General features: G+C 39.8%; 1 protein-coding gene across 5 annotated transcripts in view; it reads left to right on the top strand.

Moving 5' to 3' along the window:
* LANCL1 (LanC like 1) overlaps positions 1-14,010 on the top strand; it is a 37,941-nt gene that overhangs the window by 9,717 nt on the left and 14,214 nt on the right. For all 5 annotated transcript variants that reach the window (XM_045481097.1, XM_045481100.1, XM_045481101.1 and 2 more), the window contains exon 4: positions 10,155-10,362. In XM_045481097.1, coding sequence (XP_045337053.1) covers positions 10,155-10,362 — 208 coding nt within the window. The remainder of the gene's footprint in view (positions 1-10,154; positions 10,363-14,010) is intronic.

Below are 14,010 nucleotides of genomic sequence, written 5' to 3'. Positions count from 1 at the left end.
ATTCAGTAATTTAATAATAAAATATATGGAGTAAATTTTGGTTCCCAAGGGAATGAGGATCATCAATATGCAGTTTCATGATCATTTGACTGATAAAGGACAGAAGTAAAGATTAAAAATGATGCCTATTAATAAAACGTTGCTGGGATTGACATTTGAATGACAGGATCCAGTGTGTGTGCACATATGCCAGTAACTAATGTTATATGCCAGGACACCATTCTAAGTGCTTGGCATTCGTTAACTAACCTAAATCTCAGAACAGCTCTGTGGTGTGGATACTCTTTGTATCCCCATTTCACAGATGAGAAAACTGAAGCAAAGCAAGGCTGAGTACCTATTCCAGGTTACATAGCCAGTAAATTAGAAAGTTAAGCTTCAGCTCAGCAAGCCTGGCTTTAGAGGCCCTGTCTTTACCCCATGAGAGTGTGTGCCTGTGTGTGTATTTACTCTCCACTTCTACATCTGGGTTCACTCCCTACATTTTAGGATGTATCACGTATGGAGAATGTGCGCACATGAGCTGTAGGGTGGGGTCGCTTGAGCAGTGGTAACATGATGATACTCGTGCTGTCCAAACATTTTAGAGGTGACTAATGACTAGTGAGTTTTAAGTGTTTAAAAAAAAAAATTAGGATAAAACATGAAAGGAATTTGGAAGGAAAGAGGGAAACATGAGCTAGACAGGCAAGAGTAATAACTATTTAAAAGTCTATAGGAAGAAGTTATTTGGGATCGGACAGAAAGCAAACCATGGAAAGATTTATGGGCATTTGCAGCCAGAAAAATGAAATCTCCAGCATTGTGCTATAGAAGTTGTTTCCATGCTTCCTAATCCTAAATTAATATATTCAGCATGGTTTCAGGGTAGAAAATTCACTGGGCCAGAACAGAAGCTTTTCCTCATAATTGCTTGTATTTGAAAACGCTTGTTGTGGATCTTCTCATATGAAGTATCTGTTAGTCTGAAAATAATCGGTAGCTGTTACAGCTGTTAATAACCAATATTTGAGATGAACAGGCCCAGTTCCTTTCACTGAACTTTATAGTTCTTTATAGAATTCCTTTATAGAATATCCTTTATAGAATTTAGTACATTGAAGTGTAATGCATCGTGATACTGATGTATGACATGTGCCAGCAATAAGCACTGAATTGTTCGCTCTTAGCCATAATCCTTTCCTGCAGGACTTACCAGGAGTTCTTTACAGAATGTGCTCCCAGCTTGTGAAGCAAGGAAAACATTTCTGTTCTTTAGGTGCTCCATCAAGAACTGCTCTTTATGCCTGTGCACATAGCAGCAGACAGTATGGAAAAATGACAAGCATGGAGTCCCCTTAAGATCATACCCAATGGCCAGCTATTCCAGGTGGTGTCCTGGAATCTGTTGGGACTCACTCGAGAGCCTGATGGCACCTATCTTTGGGCTGCTCTGGTTTTCATTCCAGGTAGCTTCCAGGGAGGAAGAGATTTTAAAGTACCTTAATAAAATAGAAATTATAAAGCACTGGTGAGGAATTGATATTACAGAGAATTAAATGAGCAGATGAGGTATTTTTGTGTTAGAAATAAGCATTTAGGAGAAAAGATTGCTTCCCTTGCAGATAGCATAGTAGAAAAGTTAAGTAAACCCAAGAGATAGCTGATCTCACTAGTGTCTTTAAGAAAGAATGAGGGAAAGTGCTAGCCCTCATTTAATTTCATTTTTTCCCAGTCTTAACTATGATGATTCCTAAGGGAAATGATGATCAGCTCACACTTAAACACACACACACACACACACACACACACACACACACACACACACAGGACTCTAGGGGCTTTAGTTCTAAAAGACATAACCCAATCTTCTATAACCAACTCACAAAGTTAATGAGGCTAAGATCAGCATATATTTCCCCTTTTCAAGTATTAGATAACATTTTAAATAAGAGGATATGCAGCATAATCCCTGGAGTAATATTAACTTGCGCTCTAAATGCAAGTCATTAAAGTGTTTCAAGATGCTGTTCCTCTGATCTGCCAAATGTATAGCCTTTGAGCTACAGCTTTAGCACGTGGGGCTTAGTTTCTGCTGATACCAGACTTATTTGAAAGGAATCACTCTGGCCAGGTATCTTTTCTTTGCAACTTCATCTTTTTATTACGTAACTTTTCAATGAGAGCCAGCATTTCAGTGTCTAATTTGAGCCCCAGCCAAGTGTCCTTCACCTTCATGAGAAGCGCCTGTGCCTCGCAGCCAGCGCTGCCAAGGCAAGTGGAAGGAAAAAAGGGCGTGGATCCACACTGGGTTTATTAGAGCCCTTCACAGTGAGCACTAGATAGAGAACTGCCAGAGTATCACCTACTTCCTTTCTGACTGCACTTTTCACTGTGTTGATTTCATTACACTGTAGGTTATCTTAAGTGGCTAAGATACGGGCTTGAAACAAGTATAGGGTTCAAATGCTACCAGTGTGCTTGGGCAAAACACTGAGAACAGGAAGAGAATGTTAATAGACCAGAAGAAATGGCAGGAGGGAAAGAAAGAAGACCTATCTAAGCAATTTGACTTTTCTAGACAACACCAAGGAGGCGGGGCTATGTTTTGTCATTTTGATTCTGAGCATCTTCAGCATTTAACACAATGCCAGGTCCATAGTTGGTGCTTAATAAATATTTGTTGAATGAATGAACGAATGAATGAATGGACAGTGTCCTGCTATTACTATTCTAGCTACCACCTATGCAAGCTAAAAACAGTCACTTAAACAAAACTAGATGGAATAGGAAGAGAGTAGAATTCAACTCATTTCGTTTCTGTTAGGATGTAGAAGAGTTAATCACATCTCTTTCCCCTTGACTTCTGATCCAGTTGAGAAATGAACTCGGAAATTAGGTAGGGCTCATGACATCTGCTTTATACTTGGTAAAGCTGGATAGAGAGCCTGTTGTTTAGACCTGGATGTCAAGTGGGTTTCTTCCTTCTTGCCACCTGATTTGAACTTACCTCCTTAGACTCAAACAGAGCATCTGGATAGCCCATGTATGGATTACCCCTTGGGAAACAGGAGAGAAAAGAGGGAGAGCCTGAAAACAGAGAAGACTCCCAGAAGCTCAAGAGAGGGGCCAGATGGCACCTGTATAGGGAACATTTTTCTAGTCAGAGGAGCCAGTAAGGGTGGAGAGAGGCAGGGACATGGGAAGAAGAGTATAGTTCCCTCTGTACTTCCTGTCCCTTTCAATCAGGCATCACAAATAAGATGGAGTCACTCTTTCAACACTCGGTGAAGTTCACAGTATAATGGAGTTGGGCATTTATTTAGTCACTGTGTGCTGGGGACTTGTACTGATCAGCATGATCCACAGTAGCTATAGAGTAGCTACTATTATTTCCATTTTATAGGTAAACATGCTTAGGCACAGAGAGGTTTAGTAAGTGAGGTAAAATCACACAGCTAGTGAGTGGTAGAGTGAGGCTTCAATCCCAGACATCAATTCCTGAGCCCGTGCTCTTAATGACCACTATGCTGAAAGATTTATCACCTATTAATGGCAGTCTGAATAAAAGACTAGGAGCACTTCCTAATTTGACAGTTATGAAGCAGGGTACTGAGGGAAGGAGGAGGAAAGTATGATGTGTCCTTTTTTGAAAATCTGTTTTCCTCTCAGACAGTCAGCTCTGTAAATGCATCAGAGAGAAAAGAAGACACATGTTCCAAGTGCTTTTTTGCCCTCTGCCTTTCCTACTTCTCTGTGCGGGGCGATACTACTTAATTAATGGTGCAGAGGCACACTGGTCTTCTCCCCATGCTACCTGTACTCCCGATGCGCAGCGGCTTGTCATGCTTGGCTTTCCTCTGACAGCTGAGCAGAGCTACTGGTCCGGGCAGTGTCCACTGCAGGCTCCGTGGAGAGCACTGTGCACAGAAACAGCAGTGACTAGGAATGGGAACTGTGCCCTAAAGACAACTGTGATTTTGTTGAAAAAATAAACAGCATATCAGAAAGTACCAACCTGATGTAGACAGATGATCATACTGTACGGGGTTAATTAGAGAAAACAGTCACACTTATGTTTTCATAAATCTGAAAGGAAAAAGGAAAAATGTGGTAATTGATGAACTTTCAAAGTTTTGACTAGGGAACAGTTTATTTGAAACTCAGTCATCCATCACCTTCCAGGGAGTCCCTGCTTCCGTACCGCTCAGAACCATTAAGACCATCCTTGGTGTTAGCATCTCTAGTGACTCCAGCAGTATTGCAATCTGAACACGGCTCTTCCCACCAGATTACACGAAGAGAATCTTGAAAAGACCCTGACCTGCAAGCAAATACTTCGTAAGAGGATGTGCAATGGCAGAGGTTTTCACATCAGTGCAGACTGGTCATAAAATAAATGAATAATGTTAAGGCATAATCTCTAAAATGCAGACTCACAGACAAGTGTTTTTGAGAGTTCATACATCTGTGGAGATTTTTATCCTCTCCATATACATTTGAGAGACACCAAGGTCTTGATTGGTCAAGATGAATAGGACTAATGATCCCTCAGAAATTCAAAGGCTTGGTATTAATTACTTCTCAACAGCTGGCTATATTTATAGTACTACTGGGGATAAGTAGCTGAGTAAGGAAATTGCAGATTTAGAAGTGTCCCTAAGCAGTTTATCCTCCCTTCCCCAAGTAGTAGCTACAGAAGGAAACCGAATAGAAAAATCTAGTTCAGAGCTTCCATACTAAAAATCAGGACAGATTCCTATTACAGCAAAGTTCTCTTCAGTCCTCACGGTATCATTTTTTCTTTAAATTAGTTACCAACATTCCAAAAACAGATTTCTAGGATGAACTGTGGGGGCAGTGCCAGGCTTCCTGAACTTCTTATGCAGAATGACATCTGTCTCTGGTGTTCAGAGCAGTGCTGTCCTTAGAACGTTCTGCAGTGATAGAGAAGTTATTTTGTTGTCCATTATGGCAGCTGCTAGCCACCTGTAGCTCTGGAGCATTTGAAATGTGGCTAGTGTGACTGAGACACTTTATTATAAATTGTTCACTTTTAATTAACTTAAATTTGTGTAGACACTTACGGTTAGAAGCTGTCATATTGGCCCCCCAGTTATAAGTAACCAGACAAGATTTAGGAGTTGTAAGCTCAAAGTAGTGTATGTCTGGACTGCTTCTGGCCTTTCAGACCACAAAGGAGGTTTTTGATTTTGGGGTTTTTTTTTTTAGTTAAAAGCAACCCCTGACTACATAGGATTGATGAATCTTGCAGCCCACTTGCTCCTGAAGTGCATCAGAGAATCATTGACTACTCTAGTAGTCACATGATTCCCCACACCTTTGGAGGACATTTGTCCAGCCTTTCTCCCCTGAATTCTGGACTCCTACATCCAACTGCCTATCTGACCTCTCTGCTTGGATGTCTAGTGAACATCCCAAACCTGAACTGTACAGGTTTGGCTCATTCTCTGCCTCTTCCCCACTGCCATGTCCTGTGTTAGACGTGCCTAGTGCCCACCCATATCTGGTGTCCCTCTCCTTCTGGACTCCTAGGAGGATTAAACGTCTCAACCTCAGTGTAGTTATGTGAGGCAACCTCTTCGAGTCCAGGGGGTGCAGGTGGAAGTGGCATGTGATTTCAAGCCAAAGCGTGTAATTGCTGATGTTTTCTTCATGTGGTAGGTGTCCAGGATGCAGTTCCCTAACAAAGTCCTGCATGTTCAGTCCCATCTTGGAGGGCCTGGACTAACCCATCGGGTTACCTTTGAAGAATGCCTTTTTATTTTTTTATTTTTTATTTATTTATTTATTTATTTATTTTTTTTTTTAATTTATTTTTTTTTCCGACGTTTATTTATTTTTGGGACAGAGAGAGACAGAGCATGAACGGGGGAGGGGCAGAGAGAGAGGGAGACACAGAATCGGAAACAGGCTCCAGGCTCTGAGCCATCAGCCCAGAGCCCGACGCGGGGCTCGAACTCACGGACCGCAAGATCGTGACCTGGCTGAAGTCGGACGCTTAACCGACTGCGCCACTCAGGCGCCCCAGAAGAATGCCTTTTTAAAAAAATACTACTCCTCGACATAAACCAATCCTAGATTAGCATCAAACCTAAATTTCTATGTCTGGTTTTAATTTGAACCCCCAAGGAAACTGTCCTTATTAACCATGTCATCTCCTAGCCTTCTCATCCACATGGATTTTCTCGGGTAATTAATTCCACTCTCCGGGAGTACCATGCACTGGCTCCAGTTCAGTCTTCCCCTTGTGGTCCACGCCCCATCATACCTCCTTCTTGATGGTATTGTTTTTCACCCTGGGATGGAGGGAATACTCTGCCCACTTCTGTCCATGCTTCTTCTACCAACCCAGCCTCCAAAGCTGTGAATAACTAAGGAATGCACTTGCCATATCTAAAGCATTTACTGACTTCACATGCTTGATTCTAAAAGGTACTTGAATGATTTTTTTCCTGATCTTCTATTTATCTGGATTTGCATGTAAAATAGAGGGGGTATCCCTATTACAACTTTCCTATACCCTATAGGAAATGAAGTACGACCAACCAGAGTAGCAATAATCTCTTGTTCCTGAAGGAGAATACTCATTTCTGAACAGGATTAGTTATCCCAAATGCTTTATTGGTCACCTTTAATGACTTTGGGATTAATGGGCAAATAATGGATTAGATTTTACTTTATTCATTTCTTAATGTATCTCTCTTCATATGGATTATTTTCCCATTTAGAATATGTCAATAAGTTTAAGTCATATATATGAGCAAATTTAACAAGACAATAAAATGCAGACCAAAAAAGCATTAGTTTTCATAGCCTAATAATGATAGTAGTTATCAGGGAGTGGACCAGCTAAGAAATAGGATATTTTAACATCAATTTTATGTCAATGAAGATGTCAAAATCCCTCCAGATTTAAGGGCAGGGGGCAGCTTTATTTTTTTTTTCTTTCTTTTTTTAAATGTGTATTTACTTATTTTTGAGAGAGAGAGTACACGCACAAGCAGGGGAGGGCAGAGAGACAGGGAGAGAGGGTATCGCAAGCAGGCTTCATACTGTCAGCACAGAGCCTGACACAGGGCTCAAACTCACAAAAAGTGAGATCATGACCTGAGCTGAAATCAAGAGTTGGATGCTTAACCGACTGAGCCATCCAGGCACCTTTTTTTTTCCTTTTTATGAAGTAATTCTAATATCGAAAACTATTTGAAGTATATTTTTACAACTAAATGCAATCAAAATTTATTTTTGAATGTTTATTTATTTTGAGAGAGTGAGTGTGTGAGGGGCAGAGAGAGAGGAGGAGAAACAGAATCCCAAGCAGGCTCTCCACTGTCCGCACAGAGCCCCACACAGGCCTCAATCCCACAAACTGTGAGATTATCACCTGAGCCAAAATCAAGTGGGACGCTTAATCAACTGAGCCAGGCACCCCAATGCAATCAAAATTTACATCTGACTTTAGTCTTTTCTGTTCTGGAAGAAAAGGTGAAAGGGTAGAAGAAGGAAGCAAATCTCCTTTATCCTGCCTTTCGCTTAGTGAGCAATATAGAATGAAATTTTATCTGCTGCTCAAATTTAAGCCCCAAATACTCTGATTAAGTGGCACATCCTGTGATAAAAAGAAAAATGAAACATTAAAAAGATTAAGCTCCATATATCATCCTGTGTTGAGTCTCATGACCAGTTTGGATGGTTGTTATCCTAGAAGCCAGTACGAATGTTCTTTCTCATTATATTAAATGTCATTTACAGGCTGAAATCATACTTGGTGATGAGTTTATGAATGGATACAACTACAGTCCTCCCTCCCAAACCTGGCCCTGCCCTAGAGGCATATTAATATCTTGGTGGATGAGAAGCATAGTAGCCTTGCAGTACCATTTGACTTTTTCCATGAATAACAAATTTATTTTTATAAAAATTAACATTTGAAAAGTTTTTTAAAGCATAGACTGAGGCCAGGGTTGCAGGTATATGTAAGGGGACTGGGGTGAGTTTTCCCTGACAAGCCTTCAAGGTTGTGTTTTTATTTCCCACCTTGTTAGTTATCTCTCAGCATTCAGTATTTATGCAAAGGTGATGTTATATGCATGAATATTGCTAAAGGTTGGGAGAGCATAACGATCGGGTTTAAGACATTTAGCCACACACAGTTCCCCCATTTTTTCTATCGGGTCATCTGGGGTACACAGAATTGATGAGTCATTAAATGTGTTCGACTTACACATTTTGTCTTACTTTCTGGACCTAGACTCATTTCTAGTAAGTTTATACAAGAAACTTCTGTGAATTGGCAGCAACACTCCTCACTTGAAACCCTTTCATCCATGGGTGTCTTGTGACAGGAGGCAGACACCGTAAACTGAGGCGCAGATCGCTGAACCAAAATACAGGGATGCTGAGGCCCAGAATGAGAAGGAGAGGAACAGAACCCAGGAAGAGAATTCTCTGCTAATCAAAAAGAAAAAAAGTTTTCCATCTAAATGAAATATGGTGGAATGGAGAAATGACTACCTGTTTTTCGTGAGAAATGCATCAAACCTTACCACTGCAAACTTCAGTGGGTTTTGTTTGTTAAACATTTAGGCCAAGAGGAATTGTTGATAATGAGAGACAAAGGTTTGAAAAGGAAAACAATCATTGGGCTTGTATGTAATCACTTTGTATTTTCTCAGACTTCAGTCATGTCATTATCTGGCTGCAGTGCTTACAGAACTCAATTAGGGGAGTTCAGGCAGCAATGGGAATAGGAGGCCAAAATGAAAGGGTAACAATTTAAATGGATCACCGGCAGATGCCTTGTGTGGATGGAGATGAAGCCATTTAAGGACCTAATTGCAGAAGAAGCTCTTGACATTGATCATTTGTGAAAAGGAGATTTTTTTTTCTTACATACATGGTTTTGTACACTTAACGTCTGCAGACCTTCAGCACTGGTACATCCGATCATCAGCTTGTGGAATTCCTAACACCAAGCCACTTTGAAAGAGCAGACAAGGTTATTAACTTAGGCAGGAAATGAAAATTTGGCCTTAATATACATGTGAAATTGAATTGTCTGTAGCACAAAGCTTTGGAGATTACCCATGCAAAATGAGAAAACTATCTAAATTTAAAATTGTCCTCAGTACAGTGAAAAGTAATTTTGCAGACTGCATTTTTACTGCACTGAAATCCATGAAGAGATTGGCTCTATTAATTTAGATTTAAACAGAGGCTCTGTATCTTCTAAAAATGGTAAATGAGATGGAAAATGTACTTTAAGGGGAGAAATGAGTTTCTGGAAATGCTGCAGGCAGGTAGGTTCTCTACTCCACATCTTTGAGTCTGCCCTGAGACCAAAGGCTTCAGAGGGAAGGCTCTATCTACTGTGACAGGCATTCAGACAACACCTCAATTATATATATATATATATATATATATATATATATATATATATGGCAGGCTTCTCTTGAAGGATAAGAAGCAAATCGAGGAAGGCCCAAAGCAAAAGTCATTGGCAGTTTTTACAGTATAATTTCTCAAGTAGCGGAGTCCTTGACAGAGAAAAGAAATTAAGGAGGAATTGAATTTATTTTCTCAGATCTCAAATAACTTAGTAGTTGTTGTATAATCCCTGCCTGGAACGATACTGGAGTAGGGAATTTGGTTACTGTCCCTACCTTCTCATTCACAAAATTACCTTCCCATAGAAAGAGAAATTGAATTTTTCGCTCCCTAGTCTTTGAATTTCTGTAGCTCGCAAGAACAAGTATTACTTGTTTACTTATTGATTAAGTAAATGATTATATGTTAAATAAAGAAGTGACTATTAGAAATATAGTTTTGATAACCTGTCATTTAACCATCAAGAAGAATACATTTACACACAGTAGAGTGCAACACGGGTTAATAATAAACTTAGGTTAGAGTTCAGAGATGGTCTCAGGGTTCCTATGATGTACAGTTTCAATGATGAAGAAGCAGAGCAAGTGCCTTTGTCTGGTTCTTAGAGCTGCTGAGTCTAGAACTAAGGTCATCTAAACTTCCGGAGAGTTTACTTATGTATGTGTTATGGCTTATCGACAATCAACACTGCTGAGTTGGCAGCAAACCAAAATAAAACAGTGGCCCATTCTTCATCGTTACATTATTCTCTTTTTGCTTTTCAGGTATCTCTGTGCTTTACTTACATCTCTATGATGTGTTCGGGGACCCTGCTTACCTACAGATGGCACATGGCTACGTAAAGCAAGGTCTGAACAGTTTGACCAAGCGTTCCATCACCTTCCTGTGCGGGGACGCGGGCCCCCTGGCGGTGGGCGCTGTGGTGTATCACAAGATGAACAATGAGAAGCAGGCAGAAGACTGCATCACCCGGTAATCATGTTTCTTTTTGAGGATTATGATCTAGATGTCATAATGGATTCTGTATGTGTTAGCACAAGAACATTTTAGTGAAGGTACTTTTCTTCCAGCAGTAAATCTTACTACTGTCATTTGATCACTTCACACATAATCCCGATTTAGTTAAGGAACAACCATTATAGTTCCTATTTTATTGTAAGATGTAATAACACTGACACACACCAGATCAAACATTAGTTTAATAACAAAAATGAGATCAAAAGTTTGATCATGTCATTACTAACATAAGGTGCTGTCCAAGATCAATAATCCAAAAAATGTGCTTCACTTCACTTCCTTTCGTGGGCTGGGGGAGGCCTCCTAACGGACGACAGACTGATTCAAAATTGTTTTTCTTAGGAGCAAATACCATGCAAATCCAGATTCTTAATTTTAATGTAGAGCAGGGCAGCTCACTAGAAGCTTGTGAATTATGAAGAATTACTAAACTGTGGTACTAATAAACTACAATTATTGTTTGACTAGAGCTTATTGAGCACAATTCTATCAAGAAGTCTGGCTCCATGCAATACTGCAAGCAGTGCTGTTAGGCTCTGCTGAGCATATTAACACACAGGAAGTTGCAATTCCAGCAAAGGTTTTTGGTTTTGTTTTGTTGTTTAATAGACTTTACTTTTCTTTTTTTTTTCTTTTTTTTTTTCATTTCATTTATTACTGGAGAGAGTGTAGTGGGAGAGAGGGACAGAGGAAGGGGGAGAAAGAGAATCCTAAGCAGGCTCCATGCTCAGCACAGAGCCCAACGCAGAGCTCAATCCCATGATCCTGGGATCTTGACCTGAACCGAAATCAAGTCACATGATCAACTGACTGAGCCACCCAAGCGTCCCTAGACTTTACTTTTTAGAGCAATTTTCCATTCACAGAAAACTTGAGAGGAAGGTACAGAGATTTCCCATATACACGCTATCCCCACACCTGCATAATCTCCCCGTTATCAACATTCCCCACCAGAGGGGCTCACTTGTTACAGTGGATGAACCTATGCTGACACACCATGATCACCCAAGCCCATAATTTACATTGATTACATTAGATACCTTTTGGTGTGGTGCAGTTGGTGGGTTGGGACAAATGTATAATGACGTGTATCCATCATCATACTATCATAGAGAGTAGTTTCACCGCCCTAAGAATCCTCTGTGCCCTGCTTATCAATCCCTCTTCTCTCCTCCCTAACCCCAGAAACTACTCATCATTTTACTGTCTTCTTGGTTTTGTCTTTTCCAGAATGTCGTAGTTGGAATCATACAGTATGTTGCCTTTTCCAGTTGGCTTCTTTCACTTAGTAATATGCATTTAACATTCTCTCATGTCTTTTCATGGCATGACAGCTCATTTCTTTTTAGTGCTAAATAACAGTCCATTGTCTGGATGTACCAGAGTTTATCCATTACCCTACTGGAGGACATCTTGGTTACTTTCAAGTTTTGGAAATTATGAATAAAGCTAATGTAAATGTCTATGTGCAATTTTTTGGGTGGATGTAACCTTATAGCTCCTTTGGGTAAATATCAAGGAGCGCAATTGCTGGGTCATATTATAAGGGTAGGTTTAATTTTGTAAGAATTTCCAAACTATCTTCCAAACTGGCTGTACCATTTTGCATTCCCATCAGCAATGAGTGAAAGTTCCTATTGCTGCGCATCCTGCCAGTGTTCCAGATTTTGGCCACTCTAATAGATGTGTCGTGGTATCTCCTTGCTTCTTGCTTGTTTTATTATTTATTCTTAATGTTTATTTACTTTTTGAGAGAGTGAGAGAGCACAAGCTGGGGAGGGGCACAGGGAGAGGGACAGAGGATCCGAAGCAGGCTCTGTGCTGACAGCAGTGAGCCTAATGTGGGGCTCAAAGTCACGAACTGTGAGATCATGACCTGAGCCGAAGTCAGACGCTTAACCGACGGAGCTACCCAGGCGCGCCCCGTCCTTGTTTTAATTTGCATTTTCCTGACATACAATATGGAGCATCTTTTTATATACTTATTTGCCATCTGTATTTCTTCTTTGGTGAAGTGTCTGTTAAGGTCTTCAGTGCATTTTTTAATTGGGTCCAGCAACATTTTAATCAGTGATTGCCCCCAGTTTGACCCTGGTTTTTGATGCCCACTACTCTTTCTTATAAATTACTGTTGGAATGGCATTACCATCACTGATTTTGTTTGTGGAGGATCTTTGGTTAACTTTACACTGTGCAGTGGTGTGTATTTCATTAACAGGCTTTGGCCTAAAATTCTAATAACTACAGGTTTTTCCCCCCTCAAAATTTTGTTATGAAAAATTTCAAACATACAGAAATGTTGAAAGAACAGTGAATACCTATATATCTACGCACATAAATTGTAGCATTCACATTCACATTTTACCATACTTGCTTTATCACAGATCTAATCCATCAATGTATTCCTCTATCCACTATTAATCCTTTTGTGGGGGGGGTGGGATGTATTTCAGAGTAAATTGCAGACATCGGTATCCTTCCTTCTAAATACTAAAGCATATATATCATTTACTTGGGTTCAATACCTGTTTAGTTTTCTTCTTTTGACATGAAGTTTACACACAGTGACCTGCCCAAGTTTGATTGATATTTGTTGAGTTTGGGCAAATGCATATACCATCTAGATTTGCAACACAGAAACTACCTTTCTGGGTTTTTTTAGCCACACATCTGCTTTATAGACTCCGAAGGGAGTCTCATTCAGTGAATCATTCTTAAGTATCATAAAAATAAGCTGTAGTGGTCCCAGTATTTTGTATGTAATGCCAGCCTTTCTCAAAATATGTACAACCAGATAGTAACTGTTTGTTATGTGAAACATGAAAACAAGATTTAAGTATTCAGACTGGGTACGTGCTAATTAAACAAAGTTAAATATGCACCTTTACTGGCTGCTCAGAGCCTTCAGTAGCTTTTATGCGCGGGGGAGACTCGTGACTGTAGGGAGTGGAATTTGCCAAACTTGTCAAGTAGACAGCCCCTTTTCTCAGGACATTTCAGGGCCTACTGTTCGAAGAAACACTCTTTGGGGGAATAGTACCATAGTTAATATTGGTTTATTATAAAATACTCTTAACGGTAAACTAAAATTTCTTTTTTTTGACACCTTGATAATAAAGGTGTTTTTGTTATTTACATCTTTTTAAAAACTTTATCAACATTTCGATAATAATTATAGCCAATAGATTTGTTAAGATGAAACATATAGAATGTGAATATACGGTAGGAAAATAGGCTACTCATGGCCACAGTTTTGATTTTTCATTTCTAGAGTTCATGGTACAACAGGGAAAAAAAAGGAATTATTTATAAATTGCTTTCACATTTCTTCCCTTTTAAGGGAAAAATCTGTGAGTCTTCTCAATTTAATTGAAATAATTTGATGTCATTAGATATTAAACCTACTGCTTTGTTTCATTTTTTACTGACCCTTCTTCCTCACATCACATAGCCCTTTGGAAATGGCAGAGTTCTGTGTGTGGCACCTCTTATGCTCCACCACCAACATCCCATTTCAGCTTACCTTTCCTGGTTTTTCTTAATATGATGGTCTTTCAGAATCATCATTTTGAGTTACAGAGACAAAGGAGTCAATGTTTCCCT

This window comes from Leopardus geoffroyi, chromosome C1, assembly GCF_018350155.1.
Source record: "Leopardus geoffroyi isolate Oge1 chromosome C1, O.geoffroyi_Oge1_pat1.0, whole genome shotgun sequence".
Taxonomy (NCBI): Eukaryota; Metazoa; Chordata; class Mammalia; order Carnivora; family Felidae; genus Leopardus; species Leopardus geoffroyi.
This window is presented reverse-complemented; position numbering and strand designations above follow the sequence as displayed.